At 39.4% G+C, this 14861-nt stretch overlaps 1 protein-coding gene across 1 annotated transcript; it reads left to right on the top strand.

Annotated features, from left to right (window-relative positions):
- The first annotated feature begins 1139 nt into the window (after positions 1–1139).
- On the top strand, positions 1140–14429 carry Hyal4 (hyaluronidase 4). Its single transcript, XM_034518927.2, has 3 exons — positions 1140–2093; positions 8967–9056; positions 12549–14429. Exons 1-3 carry the CDS (start codon positions 1140–1142, stop codon positions 12957–12959), a joined length of 1455 nt encoding a protein of 484 aa, XP_034374818.1. The 3' UTR covers positions 12960–14429.
- Positions 14430–14861: the final 432 nt, after the last annotated feature.

The following is a 14861-nucleotide window of genomic DNA, read 5'->3' as shown; positions in this document are numbered from 1 at the left end:
TGATGCCCGTGATTCTGCTGTTTTGTGCCAACATTGTTCCCGTGGTACAGAACTTTTTTGTTTACATTCGGTGAGTTTTATTTCAAACCAGAAACTATGATAGAGGCTCTTCCTATGAAACCTCTTTTGACTTCTGAGAATTTCAGTCATTGCAATTATCCTTTTAACCACCAGAGGTCACCGACCAAAACTCATAGTAATATTCAGGTCTAGCATACTAAAGTGAGTAAAAACTCAAAGTAACCTATCAAAGTACAAGACAATATTTATTTCACTCCACATTTTACCAAAACATGTGGTGCAGAATTAGCCACAGAGGAACTGGAAGGGAATCTGTTTCCTGGGCAGTTAAATCAGCAAATGTCTGCTACATGTCTTAACATCATGGTGGTATACGTAAGCATAAAGCACACTATTTCCCTGGTACAGCAGAACACTGTACATCAATCAGGTCTCTACTGTAGTTACCTAAAAGTAATTCTTTTGTAGTTTTGTCCAGAATGCTAAAAGGGAAACATGACAACTCTCCATCTCTTACTCACTCATCCCTAGTGCACCTCCACCGCAGCCGTATTTCGTGCCACTGGTCTCACAGCCAGAATAACCACTCTGCTACCCTGTCAAGCATTTTCTCTAGTGTTTACTTACATAGCCCCATCTTTCATGTAATGGGACATCAATAAGAACACTCCATTTCTCTCTTAGTTTCCTCTTTTGTGACGTAAAAGTGCAATTACAGAGTGTCACATAATCGTTACGATTAAAGCATTTTAAGTGTAATGCCTGATATTGCCAAGCTTTCCAAAGTGGACTGTAAGTATTCTTTCACATCTGTTTTTCATCATGAGCCTCACATCTTATTCATATTTTATTGTGGACACACAGGCTTTGCAACCCTTGGACACGTTTTGAATGCTTTTGCTTATCCCTGAGCAGAAACCTGATCATGACACTTGATTTTACATCTCAATTCATTTCATCAGAATTGTTGTAATTTTATAATAAATTGCGCTTCAAAAATATAAATAAACTGCAGCAACATTCATCCTCTTGGAAGTAATTACTAACGGAAAACTAAATTTCTCCACAGGCCTTTTGGATTACGTTGAAGAAGAGGTAGTGTAAGTTTCTAGCTTATCATGCAACTATTGTCTGGAGAACAATTAAGACTCTGTGTTTTTCAACCAGTACATCTTCCATCAGGGCTCCTCATATTTTTTATCCTGAAGTCTATCTCATCTCTAAAACCTGCCCGAATTCCAGTTTATCAAAGGAAACCTTTTATAGCTGCTTGGAATGCTCCAACAGACCTATGTTTGATAAAATATAATTTAACACTGAACTTAAACGTGTTTCAGATGATTGGAAGCCCCCGGCTCAAAGACAGGGGGCAAAATGTTGTTATATTTTATGTCAACAAATTGGGATATTACCCAAGGTATACATCAGCAGGAGTACCCATCAATGGTGGTCTTCCCCAAAACACGAGCTTACAAGTACACCTAGAGAAAGCTGCTCAGGATATTAATTATTACATCCCTTCTGAAAATTTCAGTGGACTTGCTGTTATAGACTGGGAACACTGGCGTCCACAATGGACCCGGAACTGGAACACAAAGGATGTCTACAGACAGAAGTCAAGAACTCTTATTTCTCATATGAAAAAGAACATATCCGCTGCAGATATTGAATATTCAGCCAAAGCAACTTTTGAGAAAAGTGCAAAAACTTTCATGGAGGAAACTATCAAATTGGGAATTAGGAGCAGACCCAAGGGCCTTTGGGGTTATTATTTATATCCCGATTGCCACAATTATAATGTTTATGCCACAAACTATACTGGATCATGCCCAGAAGAGGAAGTTTTGAAGAACAATGACCTCTCTTGGCTCTGGAACTGCAGCACTGCCCTGTATCCTGCTGTCAGTGTTAGGAAATCCTCTGCAGACAGTGAAAATACTTTGCACTTCTCACGATTTCGGGTGCGTGAATCACTGAGGATTTCCACCATGACATCACATGACTATGCTCTGCCTGTATTCGTCTACACACGACTGGGCTACAAAGAGGAACCTTTACTTTTCCTTTCTAAGGTAAGACTCTCCTTGCTCCATAGAATTTCCTATGTATCTAAAAGAAAAATTTCTTTGTTAATTTTAAATGCTGGCATCTTATTCTTTCTAGACTACTGATCTGCCTAGACTCTTCCTTCATGGAAACTAAATTTTGAATTCTTTCTTATTAGCATTCCTTTTAAAGGACACAGTGAGGTAGAAGAAAACTAACATATGATGCTAGCAGCTACTGAAATCCCTAGGACTGGCTATTGTGGGGGATTATTAAAATAGCTTGTAGTGAATAGGTTTAAGAAATTAGAGAGGATGTTTCAAAATGGGATTGTTTGGCCTTACATGTAAAAGTAGAACAAAAGACATCCTAAATATAAAGAAAATATGTAATCCTGTAGACTGAGCCATCTTAGATATAGTTGCTTCTCTGATCTGCTGGTGGAAATCTGGTAGACTGGTGTGGGCTTGGAAATTCAATGTTAATCATGAATAGTTTCACAACCCAGGTTAAAACTCTGAGAGGACTGTCTTTGTGCTGGATTATTTTCACTCAAATTATATATGTTGCCAGAGACCTCATCTTCTGTTCCAGAAGAGCAACCTTTAAACTAAGTGACTTTCAGCCCAATTTTCTCTCCATTTGCTACTTGAGTCACTTAAATAGTAACTTCTAGGAAAAAGAATGGATTTGGGTACTAAGGTATACATATTTTTGCACCGAGAAGTCTTGAAACCTGTTTCAATCATCCCATTTATGATGCAATAATTTTTCTCCATTTCACTTACCACCAACAGGTTTGAGGCAGGTCAACAGGGGCATTTCTTTTCTCTCCTTATTACAACTTTCAGTTGACCAGCCTGTGCTACAAGACAAAAGATGTTCTGAGCGCTTGACAGGCTCAGGTGGGATGCTTAGGAAACACTCAGGTGTGGGCTTTACTATGCATGCTCATTAAAAGGAGAGGCTGTGCATCAGTGGGAGGTAGACAATGCTATGTTTCCAACACTATCCAGAAGGTGAAAGTCTTCACTCTAAGCTGAAACTCACACTAACCCCCAAAATAAGCTGCGAAAATTGAATCGAGAATGGCAAGAGGTCACTTTTGGGAGGTTTGGAAAAGCTATCTCAATTTTGATAGAACAACTATGTGTATATTTACATAGAATATAATATATATGTTATATATATCAGAAAGTGTATTTTAACTTCTAATATATATATATACACACATATATATGTATATTTAGGTTAATAATTGTTGTGAACTGCACTAGCCCCACGTTCCGGCGGCCAAAAAATGTTGCGGCCCAAGCAAAATGTTGAGGCCCGGGCTGCCCCGAGTTTGGCGGCCACTGTATCCCAGTCCAAGCTGCTGCTCCGGTCCACGGGTCGGGGTTCAGCAAGAGAGAGAGTGAGGACGGACTCGAAAAATGGAGACCAGACAGAGTGTATTTCAATCCCGTTTATTCTTCAGTCTCTCTTCCTCTAAGTGTCTGATTCTCTCTACCATCTGCCTCTGCCTTTTATATGTCTCACTTCTAAGCCATGCCTTTTGGTCACACCTTTAATCATGCCCTTAGGTCTTGTCTCTAAATCTGATCTCTACACTTCTAAGTTACACTCTTAAATTTCACACCTTTAATTTCACACACCTTTAATCTCACACACACACAAGGTATCTAAACCAAGATTATCAGAGTGTGCTCAGCTGTTGTAGGCTATTGTAATCGAAGTCTCATGTCAGGGTATATGGCTCAAGATGGCTGCAAAGCTGATAGCCGCTTTCTGCTAAAAGTCGGCCCCCAACAAATAATGTCCCTTTTTTAGTGATGATTCATTTATTTTTGAAAAAATAACTCTAAACTTTTAAGGAACAATGTCGATTTGGAAAGACAGCTTAGTGTGCTGGTACACTCTGCACATTGCAAATGGATCATTTGCAATCATTTTTAATAGGGATAGCTTAGAAATGCTACCCTTTGTTCCCTGGAAAGCACAAGCAGCATTTAGGCCTCATCTCCTTCTGAAAGGGGAACTTCTATTCAAGCATTTAAAAACATCAACACATTCATACCACTGCTTTCAACCCATCATAAAAACTTCTACTCATAAATTAAAGAAAATCTGATATTCATTTGTTCCAAACTCTGAATGACTATGAAGGGCTTTCAGTTTTTTCTTCAATATGTTTGCATTTTAGAATGCATACACACATACAGTTAGGATTGGGTAGCATAACTCTTAACCTTCCCAGAACTCAGTGTCTTGGTTGTTAACAACCAAACCAAACCAAACCAAACCAAACCAAACCAAACCAAACCAAACCAGGGAATAGGGGTGGGGACCATCTACCCCACTGATCTAGTCTAACAGAAGTATGATAAAAATTAAATGTGAAAAGTTGAATCACTTCAGAAATACACGTGGAATAGCTATCATTTTAAAACAAGTATCAAAGCCCTGAACTTAACCATGAACTATCTATCTGAGAATCTCAGGCAGCAGTCATAGCTTGGGAGAACAATACAGAGGCAGTGGTACCTCATTTCACTGGGAAGATAGCCTGCACTACCAACATATAAATTCAATCTAGACACAATGTGATGCCATACTCTATAAAAGTAATGAAAGGTGTTTCTGTGGCTGAAGATTTAAATGCTTTTCTGTAAGTAATTCATTTCTCTGTTATTATATAAAGTAAGTTCCTTAGTGACTCTGTTATTCCATTATGTCTCCCACTAGTACACTGCTTTCTAATATAAACTCTGGTAAGCACCAGGGACCAAAAACTAAGTATGAAAGATGATTCCTCTAGGTATCCTACCCTTTACTACTTCTTTTTGTCCCCTTACATGTATACAACATAATTTGATTATATCCACATTGTACTTTGCCCCTCAACTCTCTCTGGTCTTTTCTTCAACACAACTCTCTCCGGTCTTTTCTTCCCTCAATCCTAACTGTATGTGTGTATGCATTTTAAGTCTTCTTTTTAATAAACACACTTAGTTCAGTTAGTGTTATTGTAGTGCCCATTTGCAAGCCCCAAAAGATCACCAAGGAGCCAATTCCAATGTAACCACAGAAGCATCTTTTTATTCAAGCTTGAGCTTAGGGCACACCTCCTCCGTCTGTGATGCAGCAGGACAGGAGGGTGAAGCCCTGAGCTCTCAGCTAAGACGAGATTTTATAGGACATGGCAAGCAAGCGAGGGTGTCTCTAGCCTGGCCAACATCTGGTTGGTTGGCTATTATGGAATTTTGTTGTCCTTTAAAATAATTGGCTGGTGCTGGGAGCCAAACTAAAAACTTAACTTCTGCTTTCCTCTTGATGGGTGGTTATTAGGAAATGAAACACCAGGGCCAGGCTTGTAACCTGGAGACACAGGTTTGTTGGGGAATAACCTGGAAACTGGTGCTAGAGAGGTCAACCTTAGGTCAGGTTCTCTAAGATGGAATCTGAATCCAAGATCTGGTCTTTCACTATCTGCTTGGATATGGGTATGGAACCATTTATGGGATCATTAGCAACTTTCTAATAGCTACATCCTACAAGAAAAATGATTCCTTATCTCTCCAACAACCACCAACTGCCAATAGCTTCTCAAAGGAGTGGAGCCATATGGGTTCTCTGCCCCCTGTTAGACTAGAATTTTAAATAGCTCCATCTTGTTCAGGAAACTGTAGCTGTTGTGAGCTCATGTGCAGTAGTCATAGCATGTAGAGAAGGCAGCAGGTCAAAGCACTCCTTCTCACTTACCAGCTCTTGCATCCTTTCTGCCCCCATGTCCATTTGTAAACCTTAAAATAGTAGAGGGTGTGGCGGAATGACATAATATCCCAATTAGGGTTGGATGACACTCATATACTCTTATTCTCTACACTGACACAGTTATGAATTTGTTTATGAATCACTGCCCACTGCTGCAAGAAGCTCCTCTGACTGGAGTTAAGAATAGCACCTATTTATGGATATAATAAATATAAGTGATTAAGGACAGGCTGGCAATATAATCACCTAGCAAAAGTGCGGTAGTAGGTTTCTGTCTAAGGCCTATGGCCTCACCAGCCACAGGCCTCTGACCAGGTTCTCATTATTAGATATGAATTTCTTCCTGTCGAGAAAAATACAAATATAAGCACAAAGTGGTTGATTATCCTTCTACAGATGTGACATTATTGTACCAGTGGGCGGATCTTGCTCAGGTGGCCAGTATCCCCTACCACTACCACTATAATAAGTAAGGCCATTGGTGTCTATTTTTTTTTTTTTTTTAACCAGTAGCCTGCTTGACATCTTGGCACTATGAAACTAGCTAGCATGGATGGAGGAAGTTTTCTGGCTAATTCCAGACTGTTTTCATTCTCTTTTTCCTGCAACCAAAGTACTTATCAACTTCTGAAACAATGATTTGAATCAGAGGATCATGTGCAAAAGCACAGAGGCCAGAGGCCATATTGGGACCCTGATGTGCTCATTTTTGCTACAACCACTTTCTTTGTTCCTTTCTTCTTACTATCCATGAGGCTCCAACTCTTAGGTGGTCCTCATATACTCCCAAAGGTATCTTCCTGATGGCTTCTTCCCTAGTGTCTTTGCTTTTCTGGTCCCCAGATCATAACTGATCTCTGATTCAGTTATCAATTTGATCTCTGCCAGATTGCAGTAAATCAATACGAAAAATCACTTTTTTAAATGTCATTGCCTCCTTATCTTTGGTCAAGATGTGCTCGAAGACGTGCTATGTCTTCAATCTATCCCAGTAAACCATTTCTCATAATGGTGCTAAAGTAATGGCATACTTAAACCAATATAACTTTAGAAGGTATGACTGTCATCACATAAATCTGTAACTTCCATAATATTAAATGTAAATCAGTGACTTAATACAATATGCAAATGCTATGTCCCATTTCTCCTTTGATAATGCCTCCTTAATCCTATGCAAGGCTCTTGGATACATCTTTCTGATCACACTGTGTGGCTATCATCTTGATAGTGTCAAGGTTGTTTCAAGTTTGTGGTCTGCAGTTGACCTGGCCAGCAGGTCCTAGGTTATTCATGAGGGACGAGGAGGATTACAACCTGAAAGAAGAACGGCCGAGAGAGAGAATGGACTCAAGGAAGCAAATGCTTGTCAAGAGTCATATATTTGGGAGCAAAATGTTTTTTTATAATACATTTTGTAAAGGGAGGGGTAAGAGGGATCCAGGTGATGGGAAAGTACAGAATCTTCTTGGCCTGTGCCCTGAAACAATGGCGGTCTAACTGCTTACTTCAAAAGATATGGTACACTGCTTTACATCTAAAAATCTATTTGTAACTATCAAGCCAAACCTTGTGGTTACCAGGGAGATGAAGCTGCAGGGGACATTGTGCAGGTGGGCAGAAGTAGGGGGTGAGGGTAAGAGGCGAGGGTCCTGGCTTCTGACATGCAGTTTTCTTACTTATGTCTTTGAGTCAACAGTCAATATACATCCTTCAGCCTACAGTCTGGGCACTGCATGGGTGATTCCTCTTCTGCTTGCATTTACCAGACAGTCAACAATTTTCCAAACCCTTTTATGTACATCTCATTTGAACCCTCAAAGAACTTCCCCTTCCTGTTCTGTGGGCTGTCTGATAATATGGTCGTAGGGAATAGAAATGGATATGAACCAGAAAGGTAAATAAGTTTAAATTTAACTCCCTCTTCACATTTCAAAAATCCCCAGAAAAATGTCTGTAAAAATCTGTATAAAGATGGACATTATAAATTGTTAATTTGGTTGATGTTCTGCAGATGTGTCAGACCAAGAATAATCTCCCAGGTATTGATGTTATGATGAGGTAACCAAAGTAAAAAAGTTTGATTTTTTTTTTTGGTTGTATTTTTTTTCTAACCACTTTCTATCACTTAGGGAAATTTATCCCTGGAGTAAAAGATAAGTGTTTAGTATCCAGAATAGAGAGAGAATACATTGTAATTTAATAAGCTAGGAAACCATCAACATATATCCAACTCTTATTTCTCCCTTATATTTCCTATGTTCACAATCATGTTTAGGCTCTAAGATTGTCTTTAAATGATAAAACACAAATTCCTCCTTCTGAAACCTTGATATTCTTTATCTTAACCATAATTGGAGAAATCCTTGTGGATGTGTCATTGCTAGATGAATCTTAGTTATAAGCTCCATTACATCCAGGACTTTAAAATAAAATATAGTTTTGGGAGCCAAATATAAAGTCAGAGCACGGTGATGTTAAACACTGTACATTTGCCTGGCGTGAATTCAAAAGGACAAGAAGCCACCTGAGTGACTGTGCTGGTGAAGCTCCCAAGAGGCATGTGATAGATTAGAGAAGGAGGCTAAAAGGCTTGTCTCGGGAAAAGGACAATCTTTAGATTCTGTTTACGCATTTATATATTTGCTAGTGAGCAAATGTCCCCAGTCAACTTCAAGGAAACAACTTTTGGTGACTATTTCTATACCAATTATTTAAAAATAATACCCTGCCTATTAAAATGTAATTTTTTTCTTTAAAAATATTTATATTAGTCAGGCATGGTATTATGCTCTCTTAACCAGGTGCTCAGAGGCAAGTTAAGGCAGGACGAGCTCTATGAGTCTGAGTCTGAGTTTAGCCTGATTTATATAGTGAGTTTAAGAGCAGCCAAGGCTACCCAGTGAAGCTCTGTCTACACACACACACACACACACACACACACACACACACACTGTTGTATGTGATCAGAGAATATGATTCTGAGCATCAGTCTACTTTACATTTATGTCTCTCTAAGAAAGCAGGGGGTGATTTCTAGGGAGTATTTTGTCTCACCCTATAATCTTAATTCCTGATGAGTTGATTTATCTTCCAATGACTGATGAACTCTGTTCTCTTCCATCCAGCAAGACCTAATTAGTACCATAGGAGAGAGTGCCGCATTGGGAGCTGCAGGCATTGTTATTTGGGGAGACATGAATTTAACTTCATCTGTAGTAAGTCAGTACCTCAGGGGTGTATTGTTCTGTTTCCTGTAGAGATTACTCTAATCAAAACTCTCATTTTCTCACAGCAAGCCAGATTCGGGATAAAAGTTAAAACCAGTGCTTAGTACTTACATCTGTCTAAAATATTAAGTTTGAAAAGATAGAGATCATAACACAAGTGTTTCTTTGATATTTATCATGTGCTAAGAGAGTAAGATTTTCTGTTTGTTTGCTTTGGATCTGCTCACATAATGGCCATGTCAGCTAACAGCCATTCATAGACAAGGAGACAAGAAAGGAAATCAAGCAAGGTGACAGCTAATCAGGCTAGTTAGTAGCAGTACTGTTATTGATCACCACAGATTCCTATGAAGCTAGATATTGAACCACTACATGAAATATGTTGTATCCTATCTACAGAAGTAGAAACATATAATTTTTAAATGGTCTCATAGAAAGTATTTTTTTCTGCAAATTGGTCCATTCTTATCTCTTTGGACAAAGCTCAAGTCCAAGTGGATCAAGGACCTCCACATTAAACCAGATACACTGAAACTATTAGAAGAGAAAGTGTGGGAAGAACCTCGAATAATTGGGCACAGGGGAAAAGTTACTGAACAGAACACCAATGGCTCATGCTCTAAGATCAAGAATTGACAAATGGGACATCATAAATTGCAATGCTTCTGTAAAGCAAAGGACATTGTCAATAGGATAAAATGGCAACCAACAGATTGGGAAAAGATCTTTACCAATCCTACATCCCATAGAGGGCTAATATCCAATATATACAAAGAACTCAAGAAGTTAGTCTCCAGACAACCAGATAACCCTACTCAAAAATGGGTACAGAGCTAAACAAAAAATTCTCAACTGAGGAAACTTGAATGGCCGAGAAGCACCTAAAGAAATGTTCAATATCCTTAGTCCTCAGGGAAATGCAAATCAAAACAACCCTGAGATTCTACCTCACACAAGTCAGAATGGCTAAGATCAAAAACTCAGGTGATAGCAGATACTGTTGAGGATGTAGAGAAAGAGGAACACTTCTCCATTATTGATGGGATTGTAAGATGATACAACCACTCTGGAAATCAGTTTGGCAGTTCCTTAGAAAATTGGACATAGTATTACCTGAGGACCCAGCTATACCACTCCTGGGCTTATACCCAAAAGATGTTTCAACATATAACAAGGACATATGTTCCACTATGTTCATAGCAGCCTTACTTATAATAGCCAGAAGCTGGAAAGAACCCAGATGCCCTTCAACAGAGGAATGGATACAGAAAATGTGGTACATTTATACAATGGAGTACTACTCAGCTATTAAAAACAATGAATTCATGAAATTCTTAGGCAAATGGATCAAACTAGAAAATATCATCCTGAGTGAGGTAACCCAGTCACAAAAGAACACACATGGTATGCATTCACTGATAAGTGGATATTAGCCCAAAGCTTCCAATACCCAAGATACAACTCACAGACCACATGAAGCTCATGAAGAAGGAAGTCCAAAGTGTGGGCCCTTTTTAGAAGAAGTAAGAAAATACTCATGGGAGCAAATATGGAGACAAAGTGTGGAGCAGAGTTTGAAGGAGGGGCTGTCCAGAGACTGCCCCACCTGGGGAAAGAAAGGCAGATGCAGTTGTGCATGCCAAGAAGTGCATGCTGACAGGAGCCTGATATACCTGTCTTCTGAGAGGCTCTGCCAGAGCCTGACATATACAGAGGCAGATGCTTGCAGCTAACCATTGAACTGATCACAGGGTTCCCACTGGAGGAGTTAGAGAGAAGACTGAAGGAGCTGAAAGGGTTTGCAGGCCCCATGGGGAGAGCAACAATACCAACCAACCAGAGCTCCCATGGGCTAAGCCACCAGCCTGGGAGCTCTGGGACACAGGGAGGGACCCATGGCTCCAGCTGTATATGTAGGGGAGGATGGCCTTGTAGGGCATAGGTGGGAGAGGAGGTTCTTGGTTCTGTGAAGGCTGGATGCTCCAGTGTGGGGAAATTCAAGTGTGGGGAGATGGGTGGGGGCACAGCAGAAGTAGGAGGTGGGGGGATTGGATAGGGGGTTTCTGGAGGAGGGAATGGGGAAAGGAGATAACATCTGAAATGTAAGTAAATAAAACACCCAATTAAAATACAGGATTTTATCCCTATAGATAAGTCAGCTGGACTCTCTAGAACTCTAGAATTTACAGCAACAGAAGTTATAGAATGAATATATATATATATATGAATGTATATATATGGTCATGGTCATATAATATATATTAATATAATATATATATATACTCATAGAATACATATATATATATATATATATATATATATATATATATATACATACATACCTATATGCATATATACATATACACATCCACACAACTGAAGTTCACCAACAACTATCTACCAACAGAAGGTTCAAGAATCCAGTAGTTGTTGTTCAGTTCACGAGGCTGGATGCCTCAGTTTGTCTTCAGTTTATGTTAGAATCCTGAAGGAGTGGAATCCTAAAGTCAGTGAAGGAAGGGACTTGCTAATGAGAGTGAGGGCGAGAGCAAGCAGGCCAAGAGACAGCTTGCTCCCTTCTTTCATGTCCTTTATTTAGGCTTCCGGCAGATGCTGTCCAGATTAAAGGTGGATCTTCCCTCCTCAAAAATCCAGATTGGAAGTGGGTTCTCAATTCAAATGATTTAGTTAAGAAAAAAAAGTCTCTCACAGGTGTAGGCCTAATCATTTGGGTTTTATTTAATTCTAGATGTAGTCAAGTTGATAATGAAGAATAGCTATCACACACATTTATGGGCATTTATACAGAGGACCAGAGGTTCACCTGTGGACTCGTGGAGATTTATCAGGAAATAGCATACATAACCAAGGTGACTAGAAAACACACACATATGACCTAGTGTTACTAGTTTTCCTGTGTCTACTTGTATGTAGGAATGTACACCCCACCACAGGTTATGTTTAAGTTATTTCTGAGAAACAGCCTGGAGCATCTGCTCTGACGTGGATGCTGTTTTGTGTCTGTTTCTTTCTGTCTCACACTACTCATTAACTTGGGAGCGAGAAAAAGAAAGAAAGAAAGAAAGAAAGAGAGAGAGAGAGAGAGAGAGAGAGAGAGAGAGAGAGAAAGAGAGAAAGGAAGAAAGAAAGAAAGAAAAGACAGAAAGAAAGAAAAGGAAGAAAGGAAGAAAAGCAGACAGAAAGAAAGAAGGAAGGAGAGAAAGAAAACAATGTATGATGTGAAGAAAGGCAAGGACCTACATGTTGACTCAGGCTAGCTTGCTGGTTCAGCTACTTTGACTAACTAGAACATCTGCCTCCAGAGCCTTTCTCGTTTCTGGTCTAAGACCTTTGGGTTATAGTAGAATTTAAGAGTTTACTTACTTTTGGTAGGAAAAGCCATCCTTTTAGTTTAAGTTTGAAGAGCTGCCTCTGGCTCTATAACCTCTGATCCATTTTTTTTTCTTTAAACCTTTCCAGGAGAACTGTACAAAGGTGAACCGCTTTGTGAATTCCGATTTCGGCAGCTACATAATCAATGTGACCAGAGCGGCTGAAGTGTGCAGTCTTCACCTTTGCAAGAGTAATGGGAGGTGTGTACGGAAGACGTGGAAAGCGGCTCACTACCTCCACTTGAACCCTGCAAGTTACCACATAGAGGCCTCTGAGGATGGAGAATTCACAGTGAAGGGAAGAGCGTCAGACGCCGACCTAGCTGTGATGGCAGAGAATTTTCTATGTCACTGTTATGAGGGATATGAGGGGGCCAACTGTAGAGAAATGACAGAGGACAGAGACCGCTCGGGGGTTTCCGTTTCCTCTAGCTCAGTAATAACACTGTGTCTGCTAGTTCTAGCGGGTCATCAAAGCATTCAATTGTGCCATAATTGACTTTACAGGGAATTGCATCCTTTTAAGTAGGGTGTTAGGGAACAGATAGATTTTACACTCTTCTCTCTTATGAGTTCCTCTGAGAGGCATTATAAGTCAATATATATGCCACAACATAAATAGGAACCTATTACCTTATTTGCTACACTTTGGTTAGAAGCCAGATCTAAGAGCAATGCAGTGTTTTCCTTTCTCTTTTTTTTAAAAATTAATATTTGTATTGGATATTTTATTTACATTTTAGATGTTACCCCCTTTCCCCATTTTCTCTCTTACCCCGAAATCCCCATCCCACCCCCTCCTCCTGCTTCTATGATGATGTGCCCCCACCTACCCCACCCACTCCCACCTCTCTGCCCTTGAATTCCCCCACACTGGAGCATCCAGACTTCACAGGACCAAGGACCTCCTCTCCCACCTATGCACAGTGTTTTCTTACTTGAATATTTCAATTGCATTTAAATCAAATTTTATTTTTTTTATAAATACATAAACAGCAATATACAAATAAATATTAAGTTTATTATTTCAAGCACATGTTTTACGTAGCAGTTTATTTAAGGACAGGTTACAACGTAACCACCTGATTCAACAGATGGATCACCTCAGTCGTGACCCTGTCAACTAATTCATCAGAGGAGGTGAAATGCAGAGCGACTGTGCCAGCGTCAGCTGCACCTGTATCTGATGATGGACTCCTGGAGGACGGGGTTACTACTGGTGTGGTTTCTTAGGAGAGTTCAGGGAGCTGGTCCCAACTAATCACAACCAACAACCTCTTCCTTCACAGACCCTACCAGTTTGCAAACCACAAAAGGGTCCAGGATCCACAGAGCTGTAGATCCAAAAGCTGGAGCCATGTTGACTTTTGAAAGTGAAACTTTTTATTCAGTGAAAAGAAAGTGTATAAGGAAAATCAGCTACGTTGTCTTCCCCTGCTCCCCATATAAATTTCGAGTAGTAGATTTGGATTTAGAAACACTATGAACCTGATTTGAATTACGCTTTTCACTATATGTGGTGGTATAAATCTTAGCAAGTTCTTTATATTTCTCTTTATCTTCTGAAATTTGGTAGTATAATTTTGATCTCAGCAAATTAGCACAGTAATTTGCTCTGCACTCCTGGGTTCTTAGTAATGTAGCTAATTCAGGACAATCTCTTGATCACCAAAGAACAGTCAAGCTGTTTCCTTTTGTGGCCAGGGACCATTTATAATCACTTAGGCATCGTAATGCGGTCTTGAGAGACACTCTCGGGGTATAGGGTTTTCTTTCCACAAAGATAATTTAATAGGAAGAGAAACTCAAGAAAGACATGATGCTGTTGATAAAGAAGGGATACCACTTGATGTCTCCTCTTTCTTAACTCTTCCAACTCTTTCAGGATCCCTGCTTGCCAAAGGTGACTGTGAAAGTTTAATTCTGAAATGTACGATACAAATGAACAAGGCTTTAATACTACTGTGAATGAAAGGTATGATTACATACGTAGATTAGCTACTTAAAAATTAATTTGTATGTGAAAGTTGACGTTACTAGCATTATAGAGCACTTACAAAACTTTAAGAATAACCAAAGAAATCACCAATAAGCACCTTACTATATGCTGGTAACTTTTTGTATAGTCTTTACTAATATTTCTTGTAAAATGATTTTTGTATTGTTGTAATTGTATTTTATGATCTGTGTTTCAGTTAATGATGTGAGTGGTTTTCATATCATTTCATAATCTTTATGTATATTGTTTAAAACTCTTTTCCTCTTCCAGTAGAGGCATTAAAGATAAAGATTTATGCAAACTAAGCAGGTGCTTTAACAGTTACTTTATTTTGAATTAGAGTCTAAGTTAGGCAGGCGGGCCTGGAACTTGTTATGTGGCTATGAACTGACGTGTCCAGAA

Source organism: Arvicanthis niloticus, chromosome 15 (genome assembly GCF_011762505.2).
Source record: "Arvicanthis niloticus isolate mArvNil1 chromosome 15, mArvNil1.pat.X, whole genome shotgun sequence".
Taxonomy (NCBI): domain Eukaryota; kingdom Metazoa; phylum Chordata; class Mammalia; order Rodentia; family Muridae; genus Arvicanthis; species Arvicanthis niloticus.
Note: the sequence above shows the minus strand (reverse complement) of the source record. Positions and strands in the feature narration are given on the sequence as shown.